Genomic DNA, 25,862 nt, shown 5'->3' on the forward strand with positions numbered 1-25,862 from the left:
TCAGAAGAACTCGTGGATACCATTTTTATGTCTCTGTGTTCAGTATAAAGGAAGTTAGAGGTAGTTTCACGAGCCAATGCTAACAAGCATCAGCACAATGACTAGCATTAGCACCATGAAAAACAGCCCCAGACCATTATTCCTCCTCCACCAAACTTTACAGTTTGCACTATGCATTGGGGCAGGTAGTGTTCTCCTGGCCTCAGATTTGTCTATCGGACTGCCAGATGGTGATGCGTGATTCATCACTCCAGAGAACGCGTTTCCACTGCTCCAGCCACTCCAACCGATGCTTGGCATTGCGCATGGTGATCTTAGGCTTGTGTGCGTCTGCTCGGCCATGGAAACCCATTTCATGAAGCTCCAGATGAACAGTTATTGTGCGGACATTGCTTCCAGAGGCAGTTTGTAACTCGGTAGTTAGTGTTGCAATCAAGGACAGACGATTGTTACGCGCTACGCGCTTCAGCATTCGGCGGTCCCATTCTGTGAGCTTGTGTGTCCTACCACTTCGCGGCTGAGCCGTTGTTGCTCCTAAACGTATCCACTTCACAATAACAGCACTTACAGCTTACCGGGGCAGCTCTAGCAGGGCAGAAATTTGACAAACTGACTTGTTGGAAAGGTGGCATCCTATGACGGTGCCACATTGAAAGTCACTGAGCTCTTCATTAAGGCCATTATACTGCAAATGTTTGTCTATGGAGATTACATGGCCGTGTACTCGATTTTATACACCTGTCAGCAATTGATGTGGCTGAAATAGCCGAATCCACTCATTTGAAGGGGTGTCCACATACTTTTGTATATATCGTGTATCTAGATACAGTGGGGGAAAAAAGTATTTAGTCAGCCACCAATTGTGCAAGTTCTCCCACTTAAAAAGATGAGAGAGGCCTGTAATTTTCATCATAGGTACAAGTCAACTATGACAGACAAAATGAGAAAAAAAAATCAAGAAAATCACATTGTAGGATTTTTAATGAATTTATTAGCAAATTATGGTGGAAAATAAGTATTTGGTCAATAACAAAAGTTACTCAATACTTTGTTATATACCCTTTGTTGGCAATGACACAGGTCAAACGTTTTCTGTAAGTCTTCACAAGGTTTTCACACACTGTTGCTGGTATTTTGGCCCATTCCTCCATGCAGATCTCCTCTAGAGCAGTGATGTTTTGGGGCTGTCGCTGGGCAACACGGACTTTCAACTCCCTCCAAAGATTTTCTATGGGGTTGAGATCTGGAGACTGGCTAGGCCACTCCAGGACCTTGAAATGCTTCTTACGAAGCCACTCCTTCGTTGCCCGGGCGGTGTGTTTGGGATCATTGTCATGCTGAAAGACCCAGCCACGTTTCATCTTCAATGCCCTTGCTGATGGAAGGAGGTTTTCACTCAAAATCTCACGATACATGGCCCCATTCATTCTTTCCTTTACACGGATCAGTCGTCCTGGTCCCTTTGCAGAAAAACAGCCCCAAAGCATGATGTTTCCACCCCCATGCTTCACAGTAGGTATTGTGTTCTTTGGATGCAACTCAGCATTCTTTGTCCTCCAAACACGACGAGTTGAGTTTTTACCAAAAAGTTCTATTTTGGTTTCATCTGACATTCTCCCAATCCTCTTCTGGATCATCCAAATGCACTCAAGCAATCTTCAGACGGGCCTGGATATGTACTGGCTTAAGCAGGGGGACACGTCTGGCACTGCAGGATTTGAGTCCCTGGCGGCGTAGTGTGTTACTGATGGTAGGCTTTGTTACTTTGGTCCCAGCTCTCTGCAGGTCATTCACTAGGTCCCCCCGTGTGGTTCTGGGATTTTTGCTCACCGTTCTTGTGATCATTTTGACCCCACGGGGTGAGATCTTGCGTGGAGCCCCAGATCGAGGGAGATTATCAGTGGTCTTGTATGTCTTCCATTTCCTAATAATTGCTCCCACAGTTGATTTCTTCAAACCAAGCTGCTTACCTATTGCAGATTCAGTCTTCCCAGCCTGGTGCAGGTCTACAATTTTGTTTCTGGTGTCCTTTGACAGCTCTTTGGTCTTGGCCATAGTGGAGTTTGGAGTGTGACTGTTTGAGGTTGTGGACAGGTGTCTTTTATACTGATAACAAGTTCAAACAGGTGCCATTAATACAGGTAACGAGTGGAGGACAGAGGAGCCTCTTAAAGAAGAAGTTACAGGTCTGTGAGAGCCAGAAATCTTGCTTGTTTGTAGGTGACCAAATACTTATTTTCCACCATAATTTGCAAATAAATTCATAAAAAATCCTACAATGTGATTTTCTGGATTTTTTTTCCTCAATTTGTCTGTCATAGTTGACGTGTACCTATGATGAAAATTACAGGCCTCTCTCATATTTTTAAGTGGGAGAACTTGCACAATTGGTGGCTGACTAAATACTTTTTTTCCCCACTGTAAGTAAACAGTTAACTACTGTTGATGGTATGAAAGTTGGACGCCATTTCTGATGTTAAAGGGATACTTCTGGATTGTGTCAATGAGGCCATTTAGCTACTTCCCCAGAGTCAGAAGAACTCGTGGATACCATTTTTATGTCTCTGTGTCCAGTATGAAGGAAGTTAAAGGTAGTTTCACGAGCCAATGCTAACTAGCATCAGCACAATGACTGGAAGTAACTTCTAGTTAGCAACTTCCTTCAAACTGCGCGCAGATACATAAAAATGGTGTCCACAAGTTCATCTGACTCTGGGGAAGTAGATAAAGGGCCTCATTGCCAAAATCCCGAAGTATCCCTTTAAGTAAGTAAGCCTTGTCTGAGGCTCCTGCCCTTTGGGCCGTTCTGGCTATCTCCTGATTTCTTTGTCTACCTTTAGTTGAAAGCACTGACTGTAAGTTGCTCTGGATAAGAGTGTCTGCTAAATGACCAAAATGTAAATGTACTACACTTGTTGCACATTTTCAAAGACATAGCTTTCGTTAAAGGAAATGTTTATGACGTCTACTGTGGTAACGTCAGTGAACTTTAAAGCCATTGAGATGCTTTTTTAATTTTTATAAACAAAAATAAAAGAATATCTGGTTTATAATACAATGTCACCAAGACTCAAAAGCCACACTGTGTTCGCTATAGGCCTACAGTACTAGTCCATGTGTATAATTGGGCTTCTGTCAAAGACCTGTCCTTACGGAGGCTCATCGTCATATGGCGCTGTAAGTAAGCACACTCAGGGATGGACAGAGGGCAGGAGTGTGGGGGGGGGTATTAGAATCCTTCCAACAGCTTTTTCTTCTTCTTCTTCTTCTTCTGGAGACTAAAGCTGGTGGTGGTGAGGTCAGGCTAAACACGTGAGCCATTAGCGCTGTAATGCTCTGCTGCCTCTCTGCTGAAGGTGAGCTCAACTTATCTGACATGCTCTGGCTCTCTTTAGGTCTCTCTCTCTCCCCCCCCGCCTCCCCTTGGCCGGAGGCCACTTACATAGCTAGGCCGTGAGGCAGCAGTTAGCCATCACCTGTTAGAAAGGTAGAATGAGGTGGAGAAGAAGGGACATACCTTTTTGTTCTGCTGTGTGCCTGGTCTTTGGCTGTGAACCTGTTGGCTGTACAATGGCATGCATATGGATTTCAGTACAGGAACCGTGAGCCTTTTGACACAGAAATCTTTACAGAATGAATACAGTACATGGTTTTCAAACCTGCGCCAAAGTAATGAACATCATCAAATGCTCTTGTCCAATAAAAATGTCCCGGTCCTCCCCTTTATGTCAACCAGAGATTACAGTACCAAAGACAACAGTCAGCAGTGCTCTCTATTACCATGCCGAGATAAAATAATATGCTCCTGACTTTTATAACTGTAAGAAGGTACTGTATAGCAGAAGTATAGGATAGAAATGTAGTAGAGAAGGGCAGTAGTCACAGGAGGCTGGTGAGGGGAGGAAGGCTCATAATAACATCTGGAATGGAGTGAATGGAATGGTTTCAAATACATGGAAACCATGTGTTTGATACCATTCATTCCATTCCAGCCATTACTATGAGCCCGTCCTCCCCAATTAATGTGCCACCAGCCACCTGTGCTACTAGTATACAGTATAAGGTAGTGTCTTTGCCCTTTGGCCCTAGATGACATGGGGTTGTGTGGGAAAGCAGCTAGGCTACTTTACAGGTTAGGTTACTTTGAAGCTGACCTTGGTTAGGCCTATGTAACCACGCCATCACGGCTATATTAAGAAGAACCAAGGCAGGCTAAATATATTACATAACGGCTAAATTGTCATTTAAGATAGAACTCTTATAATGTGCAAAATGAGGTGTTATAAAAAACAGGATTCTTATTTTCCTTTAAATGTGAAATTATATTAATTATTTTTTTAATAATTGTGTTTTTAGAGGCATGTAAGGTCAATGCCAATTTGTCAATCAAATCAAATCAAATGTTATTTGCCACATGCGCCGAATACAACAGGTGTAGACATTACAGTGAAATGCTTACTTACAAGCCCTTAACCAACAATGCAGTTTTTTAAAGAAAAATGTAAAATAAAAAAGTGATCATTAATAAAAATTAAAAATTAAAGCAAATAGCTAAAGAGCAGCAGTAAAATAAAATAGCAGTAGGGAGGCTATATACAGGGGGGTACCGGTACAGAGTCAATGTGCGTGGGCACCGGCTAGTCGAGGTAATTGAAGTCATATGTACATGTGGGTAGAGTTAAAGTGACTGAATAGTAAACAGAGTAGCAGCAGCGTAAAAGAGGGGGATGGGGTGGGGGGGGGGGCAGTGCAAATAGTCCGGGTAGCCATGATTAGCTGTCCAGGAGTCTTATGGCTTGGGGGTAGAAGCTGTTGAGAAGCCTTTTAGACCTAGACTTGGCGCTCCGGTACCGCTTGCCGTAATCCCAAGGGTTCAAAAGTTACTGCATGAAGCAATGATGTCATTGACATTGGGACCACAAGCATATGGAATACCAATATACCCTACAGTAAGTCTCTATTTAACACTCTGAATTGAACTGTCTTCTATTCGTGATCCCATATTAAGACTGTGTTGTGCTTCTAATATATGGGGGGAAGATAGTCTCTATTCCAGTGTATTGGCAGTGCTCACCGTGATACCCTGAAAAGAGCAATAGATTAATGCAACTCTGTGAAAATGAGATTAAGATCGGTAATGACTAAAGCTCCTGTGCTGCGCTGCTTTAAATAGATGCTAAGCATTGTGTATGGACACCCTTAATGGGTTACTGCAGTGGTTTTTCAAACTTTTTCAGCGGGGACCTCATTTTTTCCGTCAGAATTTCTGGGGACCCCATTCCACCCCAAATCTCATGACACAACCTAAAATCTGTATATTTTGATTTTTACATCAACAAATAACCTTTGATTCAATACATTTTCATCTCTTATCAAAATGAAATACATTTACTCAATAAATGTAATTTTTCAAATTATCTTTCTCAAAAACGTTTCTATATTGTCCCATACAATAATCTATACTCTTAATGTTTTGTTCCTTAAAAAAATATAAAAGTGTTTTTTTGGGCCACCCCACTGCAGTTCCCCCAGTGGGGTCGTGACCCCAACTTTGGGTTACTGTGAGAATGACCCTATGTTGCTAGGTAGGAACCATTACCATATTAGCCTATCTATGTGTGGACTACCTGATAAGAGTCTCTGGAAGGAAAGAGAACATGGTGGGTCATGGTAGAATAGAATAGAATAGAATACAATTTAACTTGATTGTATTTGTATTTATTATACCTACAATAATTATTTAAAACATCACATCATACACAACGTCATGTCTACTCGATGACACATTCCGTTAACTTAACTTGGTCTTTTCAATAAATTGTCTCGCATTCATGAGCACTAGTTTAAAACAAAGAATAAACATTTATAATGAACAAGACAACAGCCAGGTAACACTGCAGGTAGAGTCAGAGTCCTATGTTTAGCGCTTTACCAAGCAGAGTTATTGCTACAGGAAGCCAATTACATCGGATATGGCACATTGCCACTGGATCTTCCAGGATATGGACCAGCATTGAGGACATGGACAATAAAGAACAGGAGAAAGCTGTGAAGACCTAGTGGTTCTGGGTGAGGATGGTATATGTCCACTCTCCGGCGACACCTCGCGGTCACATAGAGAAGCAGTAGCAGTTTCATAACAGGGCTTTTATTTTGACGTGATAAAAACCCGGAAGTTGGTTGTGCAACCGACGAATGGCAGCCGCCAACATCTCGAACACACCGCTGTGTCCACGGGTTAAAAGTGAAAACACAAACAATTGTACCCCTCTTAGAGCTATGCCATCTGTCTTGCTGCTAAAAAACGTTTCTTATTTGCAATTTCTAAGACGCAGGAGATTTTAGCCTACAGCTAAGTTAGTTAGCGATGGATCTGTTGGAGCCCCCCTCGCGGTCACATAGAGAAGCAGTAGCAGTTTCATAACATGGCTTTTATTTTGACGTTATAAAAACCCGGAAGTTGGTTGTGTATCCGACGAATGGCAGCCGCCAACATCTCGAACACACCGCTGTGTCCACGGGTTAAAAGTGAAAAAACAAACAATTGTACCCCTCTTAGAGCTCTGCCAGCTGTCTTGCTGGTAAAAAAAACGTTTCTTATTTGCAATTTCTAAGACGCAGGAGATTTTAGCCGACAGCTAAGTTAGTTAGCGATGGATCTGTTGGAGCCCCCCACGCCGGTGAAGGATCATGCTGCTTCTCCTTCGGAGTCCAAAGCCAAGAACTGCGATCTGTCCCCCGCTATGAGAGCCAAGATCGAACGAAACAGACAGCGGGCTCTGATGCTGAGGCAAGCCCGACTGGCCAGCAGACCGTCAGCAGGAGAAGGGGGTGGAACCTCGGCTAAAGTCGCCAAGACAGTCGACTCTGGAGGAGGGTTCTTCATTGATGAAGAAGAGGAGGGACAGGAGGAGCAAAGGACAAAGAAAGTGGTGCATCAACCAGGTATGTGCGTTTATAGTCAATCAAATACGGAAGGGGGCAGTATTCATATTTGTTGCATGATGTAAACATTAGAATTAATCTTATCTGCAGATCCTCTGCATGTCTGGTGTAGCAGAGAAAGATGCATTGTTGGTTCACTTGCGGCCCTTTGTGGATTCATGTAATACCACATGCCAGTTGCTGAATGGAGTCAGTTTCTTTCAATCAGGTATTACAGACGTCCCCTACTATAAATTATGTCCATAATACGTTATTCATTGCACAGTGACAACCAACCAACCACTATCTGAATGACTAGTAGATCCGTTTTTACTGACAAGACACCTTGGCTGACCTCTCCTCCTAGCACTCTCTCTGCACTGATTGTGATTCTGGATACGTGTGTGCTCATTTCATATGTATATACTGTATTTTACTGTATTTTGCTGTATTCTAGTCAATGCCACTCCGACTTTGCTTGTCCTAATATTTATATATTTCTTAAGTCCATTCTTTTACTTTGAGATTTGTGTGTATTGTTGTGAATTGTTAGATACTACTGCACTGTTGGAGCTAGGAACACAAGCATTTCACTACACCCGCAATAACATCAGCTAAATATGTGTATGTGACCAATACAATTTGATTTGATTGGCTAAAATGACTCAAATGTAATAATTTAAATATACAAGTAGTGTGTAGACAGTGTTGAGCCTGGGTGCCAGTCTTCTTGCCATGACAATTCCACAAGTCGTTTTCAAGAGAGCAGAGACTAACTGGCATTCAAGCTAGTGCTGAGCTCTACTGCTCTCTCTGACTCTGTCCTCCTCTTCCTAGCCCCGGTGATGGAGGCCGACTATCTGCTGTGTGATGACTGTGACAAGCCGTTTATGGATTCCTACCTCAGCAACGGCTTCGATCTGGCAGTCTGTGACAGCTGCAGGTAAAGTCTTACTACTTGTGTCAATGACAACAAACACAAATAACTATATTGTAATATACTGAACAAAAATATAAATGCAACATGTAAAGTGTTGGTCCCATGTTTCATGAGCTGAAATAAAAGATCCCAGAAATGTTCCATATGAACAAAAACCTTTTCTCTAAAATATTGTGCTCAAATTTGTTTAGATCCCTGTTAGCGAGCATTTCTCATTTGCCAAGATAATCCATCCACCTGACAGGTGTGGCATATCAAGAAGCGGATTAAACAGCATGATCATTACACAGGTGCACCTTGTGCTGGGGACAATAAAAGGCCACTCTAAAATGTGCAGTTTTGTCACAAAACACAATGCCATGGATGTCTTCAAGTTTTGTGGGAGCGTGCAATTGGCAAGCTGACTGCAGGAATGTCCACCAGAGCTGTTGCCAGAGAATTGAATGTTCATTTCTCTACCATAAGCCACCTCTAAGGTCGTTTTAGAGAATTTGGCAATACGTCTAACTGGCCTCATAACCGCAGACCACGTGTAACCACGCCAGCCCAGGACCTTCACATCTGGCTTCTTCACCTGCGGGATTGTCTGAGACCAGCCACCTGGACAGCTGATGAAACTGAGGAGTATTTCTGTGTGTAATAAAGCTCTTTTGTGGGGGAAAAACTAATTCTGATTGGCTGGGCCTGGCTCTCAAGTGGGTGGGTCTATGCCCTCCCAGGCCCACCCATGGCTGCGCCGCTGCCCAGTCATTTGAAATGCATAGATTATGGCCTAATGTATTTATTTCAATTTAATGATTTCCTTATATGAACTGTAACTCTGTAAAAAAATAAAATAATGTTGCGTTTATATTTTCGTTCAGTGTATATATCATTGTACAGTGTGCTTCTCATAATAGTGTTCACATATGTCCAGGACAAGTGGATCAGCATAACAGGTTGATTGCTATTACCACATTCACTATAAACTGAGTGCACTGCAGTATTACATACAGTACGTGCATTGTATTGCATTGTGCCTTTGCATTGTGCTTCAATGGTAAGAGGATGCAAAAATGCATCTGAACAAGTATTCTATCTTGTCTTCCCTCTGTTAATGTCCCCCCATCAGAGACAACGAGGTGAAACACAAGCTGATGTCCCGTACGGAGGCTAAGCAGCTCTACCTACTGAAGGACTGTGATCTGGACCAGAGGGAGCCAGTGCTGAGGTTTGTCCTGAGGAAGAACCCACACAACCCTCACTGGGGAGACATGAAACTCTACCTCAAGCTGCAGGTAGGACGAGCTAACCGATACCAACCATCACTGGTTCTAACCGGCTGCTTTTCCTTAGCCTGGTTAAACCAGACTGAACACGCTGCTCTCACCAATATTGTTTCAATCAGTTTGAATGCCAGGCTAGCTTTCCCTCACCTTGTCCTCAACTGACTGCCACTGTATCAGTTTCCCCCTACTATTGTTTGTTTACCTCTACCCCACAGTGCGTTCCTAGGTCGTGTTCATTAGGCACCAAACGGAAGAAAACTGACTGTATTCAGTTTCAAAATGTCGGATGCATTTCTTAATGATGAATGCGTATTTAATGGTAAATATGTATTTAGGTTATCTAAGTAAACATGATGTTGTGCTGTGTGTTTCCAGGTGGAGAAGCGCTCCTTAGAGGTGTGGGGCTCCGAGGAGGCCCTGGAGGAGGCCAAGGAGTCCAGAGAGGAGAACAGGGAGGTGCAGAAGCAGAAGCGCTTCAACAAAAAGGTCAAAGGTCAGTAACACTGTTTTCTAATCCTCACTCAGACACAATGCCATCTCAATAAATAAGTCACTGTAATAGGAATTCCCAGATGAGCAATTGTTGGTAAAGTTAATTTTAGGGGAGCAGGGAGCCACCACCTAGCACAGAAGCAGAGGAAATGTCTAACTGACCTCTTGGAGACAGGTCCTTTATATCCTAATCAGACAGAACCAAATGTTCTGTAAACACCAGCCCGAGAGGCTTGTAGTCTAAACAAAAAGGCAGTGACTGGGTGTGTTCGTAAATTAAATCTGGAGTGCAAGAGTGCCCTCTGGGCGTTCATAAATTCAGAGCGTTGTCAGATTGTCCATTTGTAAATTCAGAGCATTTCGCTCTCGGAGCGTTCAGAGCGCACACTGGACACTCTGGCCCGAGGAGTAGGGTTGATCTGAGCGTTCTGGCCTCACAAAGGCAGTCAAGCACCCAAGCTAACTGGCTAACATTGGCTAGCTTGCTAGCTCCTGCCAGACACATGAGAGAACACCTCACTCTGAACATTTTACTCGCCCTAGCAAAGCTGGTTAGGCTGTTTTCGTGTTATCCAGAGCGTTGGTGACTGTAACTGTGCTGCTGGCAACAATTTAATTACACTTTTTTGCCGACGTTTACTGACACCGGCCATATTCAACGGGTGTTGAGTGTTGTAAATTCATCAGTTATTCTGCGCTCTGGCACACTCAGATGAAAGTGCTCTGAAATCGGAGTAGATAGCCAGAGTGAATTTACGAACGCACCCACTGTCAGCTGCCCAGAATAACAATACAACAGTGAATAATCAGTGTGTCCTCGGTCCTTGTACATCCAGTCTGGCGTCAACCACTATCAACAGATATGAGAATAATCCATAACATTCAGTATCAAGTCTAGTGACCATCAACCTGCACCTTGAGTGTCACAAATAGAACACAGGAAATCATGTGTATTCCAGAAAGGGAAAATACATTTATATGCTACACATTGTATTAATCACTCTAAACTGAATATGAACATTACTTCATTATTGACTTAAATAAAAAAGCTACACACCGTGCTTGCCATTATATGTGTGTTTACTGAGGTTATGTATCAGAAGGCTGTAAACACAAAAACACAAGTGATACCGGCAAACACAGTGTGCAGGCTTTTCTTTTGAAGTCATTATTGAATAGTTCCCACACACCTGTTATTGATAATTTATTGGATTGTTCTTTTCTCTGTTGTGACCAGAGCTCCGTCGTGCGGTGAGGAGCAGCGTGTGGACAAAGGACACCAGTGCTCACCAGCACGAGTACGGCCCTGAGGAACTAGTGGATGAAGAGGAGGATCTCTACAGGAAGGTCTGTAACACCTGTGGACATGAACTGACCTATGAGAAGATGTAGCCTGGTGTCCTTTAAACCTTATCCCGGAGGCTCACAGGGTGAGTTATTTTTTTGTGGACCACTGGTAATACACCCGACATGTAAACTGAGATTCAAATGACTGATGCCTCATACTTGAGACATGCCTTGAAGCTGCAGCAAGGAGGCCTACCTGGAATCGTCTCGGCACATGCCATAAACAAAGCCACCACAACACTCAAACAACATGGATGTACTTGAGTCTATCTACAACACCATCAACACATTTCTACAGTGAAGTGTTGTACTCCTCAGAAGCTGTTGATAGCTGTTGTTATCTGTTATCTACTGTTTAGCATGTTAACTTCCATTTTGTATTGACAATTTCTAAGATCATGTTATATGTAGAAGGATCTGCATGTGCAAAATAAATATATTTTTCCATAATGTGATCACTTTTTTGCATCTGTACTTGACTTGTTTTAGATCTGTAAACAATCTCTAAAACAAATGTGCCGTGTTGTGCTCTTGGTTAAGATAGATTGATAGAGAATGATTGTATTAATTCAAAATCAAGAAATTGATTTCATTTGCATTAAATTAATAGAAAATGGTAGTCCAAACTTTCTTTTTCTTTCTGCTGTAAAATCACGCTGTAAATAATGGGGTCGTTTTATGATCTGCATTGTTAGATTTTGATCGCATGCTCCAAACCGTGCTCATACTTGAATATTTGTGGTCCATCCCAAGCTTCTGAAGCAACCTCTGGTCATAACTACCTGCACGTAGTTCATCTAATGAGTCAAGGACTCCATTGTCCAGACATCACTAAAGGGAGCAACTGAAAAGGTACAATATGAAAAAATTTATGCACTCACTAACTGTAAGTCGCTCTGGATAAGAGCGTCTGCTAAATGACTAAAAATGTAAATGTAAATTACGCCACCATTTAATTTGAATTGTACTATTTTTGTCCAACAATATAGTTACTGTAACGTATCGTCTGACATCTATGCAAATGAAATCTGCTATACAGTAGTTATTGGACGCAACTCCGCATGTCACACTATATCAATTCAAATGCGGTGCTTCATGGTTTACTTTCTAGTAAGGTGGGAATGGGTCTAAAGCAGGGATCATCAACTACATTCAGCCGTGGGCCAATTATTTTTCTTGAGCGGTTTGTCGTGGGGCCGGAACATAATTACAAATAATTTTGGAGACTGCAAATTGACCGCAAGAAGCCCAAACAGATCTATTTGACTGAAACATAATCATTTCCAACATTCCTTACATTTGTATACGATCACGTCTCTCTATTATGCGTGGGAATACTTGGGAACAGATTTCCAAAATTAAAATCACTTTTTGCACAGAAAACTTGGGGGGCCAAATAAAACCACCCGTAAGCAAAATTCGGCCCGCCAGTTGGGGGATCCTTGTCTAAAGGCTACTGTAGGTCTATATCCTACCTAAAATGTGGGTACAGGCTATAGACTTGTACTGAATTGTTTCAAAGAGATGTCCTGTTCAGAATAACAATCTGTAAGCTATGATATTGATAATGTACTGTAATGACATGAGCTTTTGCTAGACTGGCTTGTTGGAAAGATCATTATAATTATTTCCCCATGCGGTCAGTCACATCAAGCCCATGGCAAATTGACCATCATATTTCTTTAGGGGCTACATGAATGTGAGGTTTAAACTACTGCATTCACATCTTCAACGCTAGTGCAATACACCTAGACAATTTAATACATGTTCCAAACTGACAATGTGGGTTCATAGCCTCACTCATGCAAAGTTAAGACTAGCAAGTCAAACACTTACCCAGCAACTAATGAGGTAGTATGCCTGCAGTGTGGGTTCAGAATGGGGGCTCTGGCCCCCTGGGAAAAGTGGGGAGAGGGGTGTTATAACAGAAAAGAGATTGGGGAGTGGTGTGCCGGCCAGAAGATGGGCAATAAGTGGGGGCGGTTAAATCCTGGGGTTCCCCCCATGGTTCCAGAACAGTCACCAGCAGCGGTTATGAAGGGAAACCTACGGTAAACGTTTTTTTAATAGGCAAAAATAGCGATTAAAACACTAATTGTCTACTCTTTCCAGAAGTTTCCCTCCATCACCACTGGTGTTCACAGGAAGGGGAACCTCAAATATTAAACCTTCATCAGTTGTCACAGTCCATCAATCATCAGTGTCAACACAACCACAGGCTCTACCTGGGATTGAACCTTACACTTGAGCCAATTCTCATTCACACTAAGTGGCAACATGGGAGCTGGAAATAGTGCTCTGTTAGTGACCTCTACTGGTCAGGTCCATAATCCAAGAAACACCTTGAGACTGGCGCTTGAGGCAGACAACCCACATGGGGTGGAACTAGCTGGAGAAGACTGCCAGGAACAGAGTGCTCTGTGCCACCCAGCATCAGTTCGAGGTAGCTGGAGTTGGATACATAACATCTCTAGGCCAGCCATATGGGCCAGCCAGCTCTCCCCCAGACACTTGTCTGGAGGTCTGGCCAAACACAGCTAAACTCTGGACAGATTGACTGATAAATTAGGCCAGATAAAAAATAAAAATAAAAGGTTGATCAAGGAATCAAACTATTTCCTAATTAGCACTAAATCAAACGCAAAAATAAATATTGTATTACTAGGAAATCATATTAAGTTAATTTACAACCTTTGCCAAGCAGGAGAATAACATGTTTCACATGAGTTATTCTATAACGTCTATTTACAAGTGGGTTTTCCTTTTGGTTGATGAGATCAACCAGAACACTAGAATGTGCAGGACTAGGGTTGCAAATTCCAGTAACTTGCCCCAAATTCCCAGTTCTTACAGAAATCCCAGTTGGAGAATCTCTGGAATCAGGAGGGAACAATCATGTGTATGGGAGTCATCCCGGCGGGGAATTTGGGGAAAGTTACCAGGATTTTGCAACCCTATACTATTCCGTCAATAGGCCTAAGGGCTTGATTCAATCCGTATCACCAAAGTTCAGCGCTATAGCGTGCTTGAAATGTAAAGGTAATTTCCGATTGAGCTGACATATGCAGCGTTTACCGTGAATTCAGTCTCTGCGAACGTGGGAACATTGCCTTTAAAATTCAATTGCAATATAAGGGTGAACTTAAGCTATACGGATTGAATTGAGCCCTAAATCGAAAAGATATGACAACAAATTGTACATGTGAAATAATACCAATCAAATAAATGTGGCAGATGTGTACGTGCATTGTTTCTGCACACATAATTAACTTCTGTTGGATAGTTACTGTAGATGTGCGATGGTAGATAGACAAACATTCAGAAATAAATAACTGAGAAAAAGACTAGCCTTATACAAAGATGACATTAAGATACATTGTTGGTGAAACAGTGACAAGAACATATAGTACATTTTCCAAAGAATGTTGATTTTATCAACAACCTTTCTCTCCTGAAAAAAATGGCACCCTATTCCCGACACAATGCACTACTTTTGAGCAGGGCTTTTAAAGGGATTAGGGTGCCTATTCGGAGCAGCCTTAATGGTCAATGCTTTGATCTGGCTGCTCCTCTTTCTCTGCTGGAATAGTCTCAGGAAGTGATATTACCCTGGGGTATGATGTTATTTTCTCGTTCTTTTCTGCAACATCCTTCTCCTCCTCCTTCTCCTCTTCTCCTTCCTCCTCCACCCCCTCCACGTTCATGTCCTTCCTCCTCTTCCTCTCCCTCAAAGCGCAGGGCAGACAATTCACCAGGAAGAGGAGTGCGGAGAGGCAGAGGAGGGAGAGAACTGCCCCGACACCCAGTTCCAGCTCTTTATCCCCCAGTTTCTCCTCCCTCTCTCTCTCCACCCCGGGAGAGAAGTACACAGCGCTCTCTTCGTGATTCGGGGTCAACACCGCTCTCTCCAGGTCGTTCCTGGCGACCATCCCATCGCCGGCCTTGTCATAGTAGTCGTCACCGTTGACGGCGGTGACATTCTCTATGATGATGTCATTGTCCGGGAAGTTGCTGTACTGAACGTCCCTGTCCGACGACTCCACCAGCATGTCCGAAATATCGAGCAGCTGAAAGTCTGCCTCCTCGCTCCCCATTGGATGAAGGTCAGAGTCCAGGTTCACCCTGATCCAACCAGATCCTTTAGCCAGACTCCTGGTCTCGGTTCCTTCCCTCGGATTGGCCAGGTCCCCGTCGACGGAGTTCGCCATTGGCTTGCAGGTGGTGACCAGGAGTTCTGCTTTCAGTAAAGGCCCGCCCCCTTCACCCTGGGCGACAACACGCAGCGACGGACCGGGCGTCACGGCAACTACGGTCTCGGCCAATGAGGAGAGGCGAAGGCCGAATGTACCACGGCTGAAGGCGGAGAGCAACGTGGCGCTATCATCACTGAACTGGAGCCAGACACTGATGGACGCTTCCTGAAGGAGAAAGAAGGGCAAGGGAGCGAGAGAGAAGCAGAGAGAGAGAGGGTGAGAGAGAGAAAGAGAGAAATGTTCAGTGTCATCTCATACTGAAGCACAAATGTCCTACCATTGAAGCAAAAACGTCCCACTGAAGTTACTGTTATGTAAAACTAAAACGTTTCAGTGAAGTTAGTGGGTCAAGAAAAACACCCGACTCACCTGCCCATGGTTGTAGAGAACGTTGTACGCTGTCACTGTTGCTGTGACAACAGCAGGATGGGCAGGGCTTGCATTGATTGACATACCGAGTCCTCCCACAACCTGCACTGAGAGGTCACCTGGGGTCACGGGTTCAGAGGTCACGATGACATCACAGCTACCCAGCACACCATCCCATTGGCTTGATATGACCTGAGAGACAAGAGAGGGGCATCAATAAAGTTATTGGCTGTTTGTATCTTGTTCGAGTTTACTTTCCTTAGGTAATAAATATATTTGAAATCTTACTCCTAGTCTCATGGGACCTACTCCCATTTGGTCAGATCTCATCATTGATAATGACCATCCCTCAACTAAAATTCACCATGCTATTCAAAATACCGTCAACTGTAGAGTTACAACATCATATTACTTGTTCGTATTATATGATACTCACATGAACTGAAGTTTTCCCTGGGTGTAGACCAATCAGATTGCTCTGCTTGTCGAGGACCGCCACACGAGGATTCTCTACCCTCAGCCAATTACGGACCATCTCTGTGGCATCCACGAACCAATCGGAGGAGCCCAGCAGGTAGGTCAGCTGACCCTGGCCCCCCTGAGCACTGAACTGGGTCAGAACCTGAACCGTGGACCTCTGGTACACTGGAGAACAGCTGGGGAGCAGGGAAAGAAAGGGAGAAGGGAGAGAGGTAGAGAGAGGGAGGGAGGGATAGATGAGGAGAAGAGAGAGATATTACACAAATCAGAAGCTGGGCAAAACCAGAAATGGAGACATCATAATCTTAAATATGTTAATGGTATAGGGGTAAATTCCATTTAAATTCCAGTCAATTCAAAAAGTAAACCAAACTCCAATTCAAATTTTGCTTCATGAAAAGCATTGAAGATATTTAAAATTGGAAATCTCAAACCTGGTTGAGATGTGACAGCAAGTCATAATGTTAGCGTAAAATCTTTTGAGCAGGTGCCATCTAGGAATAACATGTGGATAAAGCAGAGAGCTTATTTTAAGGCTCTGGGTTAGGGAATTAGTAGTCTCCTCTACCAGCTGTGTGCCTGTAGTGTTTGTATGGTGAATGGAGCTTTTTGGCAGTAGACCTTGGGTTTGTCTCAAATCGCACCTTATTTACATTTACATTTTAGTCATTTAGCAGATGCTTTTATCCAGAGCGACTTACAGTTAGTGAGTGCATACATTTTTCATACTGGCCCCCCGTGGGAAACGAACCCACAACCCTGGTGTTGCAAGCACCATGCTCTACCAACTGAGCTACACGGGTCGTGTTGGGCCCTATATAGTGCACTACTTTTGACAAGGGTCCATATGGCTCTGGTCAAAAGTAGTGCACTATATAGGGAATAGCGTGCCAAGTGGGACACAGCCCTTCACTGTTCCACCAGCCATTCCTGGTTTGGTGTTTCAACTTCCTGCTCTGTCTTGAGCCAGATAAAGATGGATTAGAAAAGCAGCTTATGCTAAAGGGAGACCAGGAAGTAAACTGGAAACACATTGCCAGGCCGTCATTGTAAATAAGAATTTGTTCTTAATTGACTTGCCTAGATAAATAAAGCCGAAATAAAAATACGTACAAATGTGAGTTCCAACTGTTCCAATCCCCATCATTCTATCAGCTGCTTTAGGAATCTTGATGTTAATGACATGACCGTGTCTAATCCTTCTTTATGTCATTCCTGCTCAGTGTGTCTTCATCTTTCTCTAGAGGCACTAGGACTCACCCGTTCTCCGTGTAGTGGTTCCAGCCCTCGATGGCGCTCAGCTCGTTGTCGGACAGTGAGACGCGCAGCGGGACGACAGGAGCCCACACGGACAGACACAGGGACCCACTGAGCGTGCCCAGGAGAAACTCCACCCCCACACAGGTGCTGCCCACCCCTGATTCACTTCCATCGACGAAGAGGGTGGAGCAATCGCTTGACACCTTTTAAATCAAATCAGAGTGTGATAAAGGGAGTGGAGGAGTGGGTGTGCTTGTGTGTCAAATCAATCTAAACAAATCTAATTTAATTTGTCACAAGCTTCGTAAACAACAGGTATAGACTAACAGTTACGGGCCCTTCCCAACAATGCAGAGAGAAAGATAGAAAAATAATAACACGAGGAATAAATACACAATGAGTAATGATAACTTGGCTGTATACACGGGGTACCTGTGGACAGTTGATGTGCAGGGGTACGAGGTCATTGAGGTAGATATGTACATATAGGTAGGGGTAAAGTGAGTAGGCAACATGATAGATAATAAACAGTAGCAGCAGCATATGTGATGAGCCAAAGTGTTAGTGCAAAAGGAGTAAATGCAGATAGTCCAGGTAGCTATTTGGTTAACTATTTAGCAGTCATGGGTTTGGGGTAGAAGCTGTTAAGGGTCCTGTTGGTTCCAGACTTGGTGCATCGGTACCGCCTGCCGTGCAGTAGCAGAAAGAACAGTCTATGACTTGAGTGGCTAGAGTCTCTGACAATTTTTTAGGCCTTCCTCTGACACCGCCTGGTATAAAGGTTCTGGATGGCAGGGAGCTTGGCCCCAGTGATGTACTGGGCTGTCTGCACTACCCTCTGTAGTGCCATGCGATCGGATGTCAAGCAGTTGCCATACCAAGTGGTGATGCAGCCAGTCAAGATGCTCTCAATGGTGCAGCTGTATAACTTTTTGAGGATCTGAGGCCCCATACCAAATCTTTTCTGCCTCCTGAGGGTGAAGAGGCGTTGTCGTGCCTTCTTCAGGACTGTGTTGGTGTGCGTGGAACATGTTAATTCCTTAGTGATGTGGACACCGAGGAACTTGAAGCTCTCGACCTGCTCCACTACAGCCCCGTCGATATGGATGGGAGCGTGCTCGGCCCTCCATTTCCTGTAGTCCACGATCAGCTCCTTTGTCTTGCTGACGTTGAGGCAAAGGTTGTTGTCCTGGCACCACAATGCCAGGTCTTTGACCTCCTCCCTATAAGCTGTCTCATCATCATCTGCAAACGTAATAAAGGTGTTGGAGTCATGCGTGGCCGTGTAGTCGTGGGTGAACAGGGAGTACAGGAGGGGACTAAGCACGCACCCCTGAGGGGCCCCTGTGTTGAGGGTCAATGTGGCGGATGTGTTGTGGTCTAACCTCACCACCTGGGGGTGGCCCGTCAGGAAGTCCAGGATCCAGTTGCAGAGGGAGGTGTTCAGTCCCAGGGTCCTGAGCTTAGCGATGAGCTTGGAGGGCACTATGTTTTTGAACACTGAGCTGTAGTCAATGAACAGCATTCTCACATAGGTGTTCCTCTTATCCAGATGGGAAAGGGCAGTGTGGAGTGCAAAAGAGATTGCGTCATCTGTGGATCTGTTGGGGCGGTATGTGAATTGGAGTGGGTCCAGGGTGTCAGAGATGATGGTGCTGATGTGAGCCATGACCAGCCTTTCATTGTTGCATGGTTCAGTGTTGCTTGTCTCAATGCGAGCATAGAAGGCATTTAGCTCGTCTGGTAGGCTCGCGTCACTGGGCAGCTCGCGGCTGGGTTTCCCTTTGTAATCCGTGATAGTTTGCAAGCCCTGCCACATCCGGCAAGCGTCAGAGCCGGCGTAGTAGGTTTCGATCTTAGTCCTGTATTGACGCTTTGCCTGTTTGATGGCTCGTTGGAGATCATAGCGGGACTTTTATAAATGTCCGGATTAATGTCACACTCCTTTAAAGTGGCAGCTCTAGCCTTTAGCTCAGAGCGAATATTGCCTGTAATCTATGGCTTCTGGTTGGGATATGTACGTATGGTTACTGTGGGGATGACGTTGTCGACTCATCGATGCACTCGTTAATGAAGCCGGTGACTGATGTGGTAAACTCTTCAATGTTATCGAATGAATCCCATGAACATATTCCAGTCTGTGCTAGCAAAACAGTCCTGTAGTTTAGCATCCGCTTCAGTGGACCACTTCCGTATTGAGCACGTCACTGGTACTTCCTGTTTTAGTTTTTGCTTGTAAACAGGAATAAGGAGGATAGCGTTATGGTCAGATTTGCTAAAGGGAGGGCGAGGGAGAGCTTTGTATGCGTTTCTGTGTGAGGAGTAAAGGTGAACAGGAGTTTTATCACCTCTAGTTGCACAGGTGACATGATGGTAAAAATGAGGTAAAATGGATATCAGTTTCCGTGCATTAAAATCACCGGCCACTAGCAGCGCCGCCTCTGGATGTGCATTTTCTTGTTTGCTTATGGCCCTATACAACTCGTTGAGTGCGGTCTTAGTGCCAGCATCGGTTTGTGGTGGTGAATAGACAGCTAGGAAAAATATAGATAAACTCTCTTGGTAAATAGTGTGGTCTGCAGCTTATCATGAGATATTCTAACTCAGGCGAGCAGAACCTCGAGATTTCCTTAACAATAGAGATTGCGCACCAGCTCTTGTTAACAAAAAAACACACCCATCTTATTACAGTTCTTCAGGTCCCGTTGATAGGGTAATCTCAGACGGAGCCCATCCAGTTTGTTCTCCAGTGATTGTACGTTCGCCAATAGAACGGAGGGTAGAGGCGGTTTATTTGCCCCCCAACGTAGTCTCGTCAGGATGCAGACTCATTTGCCTCTCTTGCGCCGTCGCTTCCTCTTTCCAGTCCCAGGGATTACGGCCTGGTCCAGAGGTGCCGACATCCAGAAGTGCCGACTCGTTGATGTAGAAATTGTCATCCAAATCGAGGTTAGTGATTGCAGTTCTGATGTCCAGAAGCTGTTTTCGTCATAGGAAATGATGGCGGGACATTATGTAGTTAAAAAAGTTAATATCAGCGTAAAAAAACACACAAAATAGCAGAATTGGTCAGGAGCCCGTAAACCGGCTGCTATCCACTGCAGCGCCATCTTGTGTATGTGTGTGTGTATACAGTATGTACAGTCGTGTCTGGTTACCTTGATGATATCATCATTTGACGACTGACATTTCACCGCTGCGGTGACATCAGACACCTTCCCATCATGCCCCACTGCCAGCACAATGACAGGAAGCGACACGGGCTCGCTGGTCAAGATGGCCGTGTTGATGATCGTGCCACTCTGTGTGTTGATGACAACAAGTTCAGATTATTGGCCTTATTTAGGAATAAGCATATTGAGCTTTTTAAGGCAGAAACAGTCCACCAAAACACTAAGGGATCCGTAGATGTATGGAGATGTACTGTAGCTATCACGTAATCCAGTATTCTACGGCATTGTCCATACATACAGACAATGTAAACAGAAGAAACAAATACACTGTGGGCCAATTTCCCGGACTACAAGTTCTGGGTTAAGAGGCATGTTTTTTTCGGAGTAAGAGTTTTGGACTAAGAGGCACGTTCAATGGAGATTCTGTGTGCCGGAAAACTGGCTCTGATTGAATAAAGTTCTACCTACCTCAGTAATGGGAGAGATGCCCACTATGTCTCTGTCAGTGAAGCAGAAGCTGCTCACTACTCCGCCGTGTGGTGGCGGAGGGTTATTACGGCCTGAGTACTCTACCCACCAGCTAGCCGATACAGTCATGGCAACCCCGAAACTCCTTCGCAAGCCGTCCACTGACAGACAGGCAACCTGCTGCAGAGCAGACAGACTGAGGGAGAGGAGGCGAGAGGACGGCGACAGGAGAAAGAGGGAGGGAAAAGGGTGAGGAGAGAGAGAGAGAGAGAGAGAGAGAGTAGGGAGAAGAGTGGGGAGGGTAAGAAAAAAGGGATTTGATAGAAAAAAGCACAAATGTTGGAATATTTAATAGAGTAATATTCTCTCACATATGTTGTATCACTTGCATGCGATTTGAATAATGTATCTAGTCAAAAATGTAACCGACAAGTCACAAACCGGTTAAATTGAATAGGTTCCCTCACTGAGGTAATATTTTACCAGAGTAATATTTTGTACAGTAATATATATGATAAAGTAATACCTGTTGCTGTCAGTGTGTCCGGCCAGTTTGTGGCAGATGATGGAGATGACATCATGTTTGGAGCCCTGGGTTCTCTCCAGGGTCACAACCCAGAGGTCAGAGTTCAGAGAGCGCTGGGCAACCAGAGACAAAAGGCCTTTCTTCACCTTCAGTCTGGAATAGATACATACAGATAAAGTGCGAGAGTAAGTGCAACTGAATGTTTGATAAGAGTGTCTGCGAAATGACTAAAATGGAAATTAAGATTACTTTATTGTTCAACCGAAATTTGACTTTTAACCCAACCCCTCTGAAAGACACATACAGACACACACATATACAGGTTTTGGAGAGGAGTGGGGGGCTGTCACACTAGGTGCCCAGGGAGCTGTTGTTGTGGGGTGTTACGTGCCTTACTCAAGGGCACAACGGCAGACAATGGCATCTAGGATTTGATACCAGCAACTCTCCAGTTGCCAGCTCACTTCCTGCCAGATTTTTCCCATCGGACCCAGGATTCGAAGTGGCTGGTTTGCCTCTCTAACCGCTAGGCTACCTGGCGCCCCCAATGTAAATGTACGACAGACTGTATACATACTATTCATACTAGACAGATACAGTGGCAATGAGAGAAATGGTTTGCGAAAAGTGTCGAAAATATGAGCATCCAATGGCTTTGTGCTCGATATCCAATTATAAATACAGTATTTATCAGTAAAAGAAAATAATCTGCACGCTGCTATGTTCCTAGATGTGCTTAGGTCATGATCAGGTCTCCCTTTTCAGTTTGCTGGATTATCACTTACATCAAAGAGCATCACTTACCGGATAACAACAAACTCTGCACTGAAATTGGCCCTCAGGTTCACAGAAACCCCTATTGGCTGTCCCGTGCGGACCGGTCCCCTGCGATAGCGAATCAGCACGTTGGAATCCAACCGTAGCTCCTCCTCTTCCTGTCCGTTGGAACAGCCTATTTCCTCTTTGGTCCTGTTGGAGTCTTTCCCCTTGTTGTAGAGTCCCTCAGAGTCACAGCTCCTATATAAAACAACTGTCTCTGAGACTGTGGTAATTTGTCTTCCACACACCTAGGGGGTGCTAGTTTGAGGTTGGATGCTGTGCCGAACAATGAGTAGTACAGCTGGATGCGGTCTCTGGCGTGGGCGGGGCTGTATCTGAGGGCGCCCGGGAAGGGGATGCCACCGGCTCCAACGACGACAACAACCTCGTGCCGTCGTCCCCGATTACGGGTGCGGTGTCGGTGTGTGTGCCTGGCGGGCTGGTTGGGGCCGAGGTAGGGCTGGCTGGTCTGGTCCGCCTCAAACCAGTTCTTAGGTAGGGTCAGGGTCACCACACATAGACCCAGTGGAGGCTGGGAAGGAGAGAGGAGGAATGGATGAAGAGAGTGATTGGTGAGCGTTCGGTGTCATACTTTACATAGAACAGGACATCTCAGTGTATTGGCCAGGATAACAAACACACAATACAACACATCCATCATTTAGAGTCCCACTAGAGTTCCAAAGATAACTTTCAGTCAGGTTTCAGTCTTTTGAATGGTCACAGGTGAAGGTGGCTAAATTGTAGAGTGTGCACGTACGCACGCGCACGCTCCCACACACCTGTGTGATACACGAAGCCTTCTGCTCCTCGGTCTCTTTGAAGGCGTGGAGGGTGATACAGCTCCCTCTGCTGGTGCCCCCTCGTACATGGAACAACACCCGCACCCTGTACCTCTCCTTCCCTCCTTCATCCTTCTCTCTCTCCACGTGTTTAGAGAGGAGAGACGCAGACAGAGGAGGGGAGAGGGGGAGGATGGACCCAGAGACCAGCTGAGGAACGAGAGAAGGAGAGAGAGAGAGGGTTACACTGTTAGAGAGAGGGTTGGAGGGAGATCTATGCGTTAAATATTATCTTGCAACTTCTTAACCTGAGGACACACAGGAATAATATAAAATCTATGGAACTAAGTCTCAAAATGTATAAGCAGAGATCTACAGCCTTCTGCTGCTTGACGTTGATCCCAATCCCCATTGATTTACCTGGGTGACAGAGTAAGGCCCGAATGAAGCCCGGACCCCCGCTTTGGAGGCTGCCCCAGCCGGAGGCACCAGGAGCAGGGACTGGGAGAAGGCGAAGGGGCTGGAGTTGGAGAACAGTGGGCCCAGATCAGCCTGCGACAGGGGCAGAGCGTGCCAGGGAGGGGGGACCGCGATTTTGGCCGGGAGGGAGAGAGGGAGGGGAGGCTGGGCATGGGACGTGTGTACTGGTGGATGAGAAAAAGAGAAAGACAGAAAAAGAGAGGAGAGAAATATAGACGTATAGATGTCTGTATCTCTTCTCTTTGGTATATGAGTATTTCACATCAATTGTTAGGCCTACACCTACTATAAATCACAAATATCAGCTATTTTAAATACATGAAAAGGGTATCAACTAAATTGTTGGTATATATACAATAAACCAGTGGAGGCTGCTGAGGGGAGGACGGCTCATAATAATGGCTGGAATGGAGTCAATGGAATGGTATCAAGCACATGATACCATTCCATTGACTCCATTCCAGCCATTATTATGAACCGTTCTCCCCTCAGCAGCCACTGTTGTACACTCATACAAAAAGAACCTCACTCACCAAATACTAGGAGCCAATAGAGCACAAGCACCTTCACACCCTCTCTCCCCCACGATACACTGGGGCAGCTGAGCTCACCCATCACTGCACCCCTGAAGGACCCCAAAAACCACACAACCCAAAAAGTGTCATAACATCCTTACAGCTCTGAGGCGTTGAGAGGTGTTGTGATGGTTCAGGTTCACACGCATAACAAATCACTGGTCATTCATAAACCAGTAGGTCCTATATCATCAATATCCTCATGAAACGGTAGGCTTTAGTTTGAAGAGTCTCTCATCTCTTTAGTGGTTGACAAAACAGTGTCCTACTACATGAACCACATGTACACTGACAGCGCCTCATGTAATTACAACTATCAAAACTGAAACGTGAAATATTATATTTTACATAATTCTGTTATATAGTTATTTACAAAACTGTCCCCAGCTGTCTGTGCTTAACAACAGAACTCACCTGGCAGGTGTTGTCCTCTCATCGGTGGGTGATGAGCCAGAAATAATATACTCTCTGATGCGTTCCTTCTCACCTCTTTTTTTCTCTTCAATCCCTTCTCTCTCTCTCTCTCTCTCTCTCTCTCTCTCTCTCTCTCTCTCTCTCTCTCTCTCTCTCTCTCTCTCTCTCTATCTCTTCACTCCCTTCTGTCTCTCTCTCTCTCTCTCTCTCTCTCTCTCTCTCTCTCTCTCTCTCTCTCTCTCTCTCTCTCTCTCTCTCTCTCTCTCTCACTCCCTTCTGTCTCTCCCTCTCTCTCTCTCTCTCTCTGTCTCTCTCTCTCTCTCTCTCTCTCTCTCTCTCTCTCTCTCTCTCTTCTCTTCTCTTCTCTTCTCTTCTCTTCTCTTCTCTTCTCTTCTCTTCTCTTCTCTTCTCTTCTCTTCTCTTCTCTTCTCTTCTCTTCTCTTCTCTTCTGCACCTGTGTCCAGGCTGTTTCTCTTTATTTCAATCCCGTGATTGTTCGCTTCTCTTTCATGTTCTGTTATTGTATGTTCAGGGCTTCCGTTCCTGTCGCTGTTCCAAAGTTTATTTTAAAGTGAAGTCATCTTTAGTTGGTTGGTATGTGGTGGTTGGAACTGCAGAGAAGATAATTCCAAGTCCAATGCAGAGAGATTTTAGATCATGAAAACACTTTTTTTATTCAATTATTGTTCTTCCCCTTTTCTTGGCAGTTGAGAATTATTTCTCTAGATTTTTGCGAATCTCTTTGATCTTTAGGTCTTGTCGATGTGATGCAGTCTCTTTTCCTCCCTCGCTGTGTGTGCCAGATTCACACAATACGGATTTATTCATTTAAAACGGTGAATAATCCCTCTCTCCCTCTCTACCGCATCCCTCCCCCTCCCTCCCCCTCTTCCAATCTTTCTTCTTCTACCCTCTCTCTTACGTACTCCCCCCTTTCTCTGCAAGATTGATTCACCTTCAAGTTTTAGCTGAGCACTCCCCCTCCCCCACTCTGTTTCTCTCCATCCATCCTCTCTTCTCGTCTCGGAGTGATTTCAACTCTGTTCAGAATCAGATGGTCTATGTATCTGCTGTATTAAGCCGCTCATGTTTAATAGTTTAATAATTTTTAGGCTTAATTCTAAATGCGGTGCATCAGGGGTTGAAACCACTCTCCTCTACCCAGTCAGTCTCTTAAAGTAAATAAATCCCTTTCAACTTTTCTTTTTTTTCAGCTAGTGGCCAGATAGTTGTATATCTTTATATGTTATCTGACTCTCTCTCTCTGTGACATTGACACTTCCATACCCTGA

At 44.6% G+C, this 25,862-nt stretch overlaps 2 protein-coding genes across 2 annotated transcripts; one reads left to right on the forward strand and one right to left on the reverse strand.

The window, feature by feature from the left end:
* Nucleotides 1–5,787: 5,787 nt before the first annotated feature.
* Nucleotides 5,788–11,590, forward strand: LOC121535767 (DNA repair protein complementing XP-A cells homolog). Its single transcript, XM_045206030.1, has 6 exons — nucleotides 5,788–6,373; nucleotides 6,660–6,945; nucleotides 7,762–7,867; nucleotides 8,976–9,141; nucleotides 9,508–9,625; nucleotides 10,862–11,590. The coding sequence occupies exons 1-6, from the start codon at nucleotides 6,368–6,370 to the stop codon at nucleotides 11,014–11,016; spliced, it is 837 nt and encodes a 278-aa protein (XP_045061965.1). The 5' UTR covers nucleotides 5,788–6,367; the 3' UTR covers nucleotides 11,017–11,590.
* Nucleotides 11,323–23,277, reverse strand: tmem132a (transmembrane protein 132A). The gene is made up of 9 exons (XM_045206029.1): nucleotides 23,102–23,277; nucleotides 22,305–22,851; nucleotides 21,501–21,653; nucleotides 20,975–21,170; nucleotides 20,492–20,635; nucleotides 17,334–17,536; nucleotides 16,030–16,249; nucleotides 15,594–15,785; nucleotides 11,323–15,389 (listed from the first exon to the last, which is right to left on the reverse strand). The coding sequence occupies exons 4-9, from the start codon at nucleotides 21,101–21,103 to the stop codon at nucleotides 14,511–14,513; spliced, it is 1,767 nt and encodes a 588-aa protein (XP_045061964.1). The 5' UTR covers nucleotides 21,104–21,170; nucleotides 21,501–21,653; nucleotides 22,305–22,851; nucleotides 23,102–23,277; the 3' UTR covers nucleotides 11,323–14,510.
* Nucleotides 23,278–25,862: the final 2,585 nt, after the last annotated feature.

Source organism: Coregonus clupeaformis, chromosome 21, assembly GCF_020615455.1.
Source record: "Coregonus clupeaformis isolate EN_2021a chromosome 21, ASM2061545v1, whole genome shotgun sequence".
NCBI classification, from domain to species: Eukaryota; Metazoa; Chordata; class Actinopteri; order Salmoniformes; family Salmonidae; genus Coregonus; species Coregonus clupeaformis.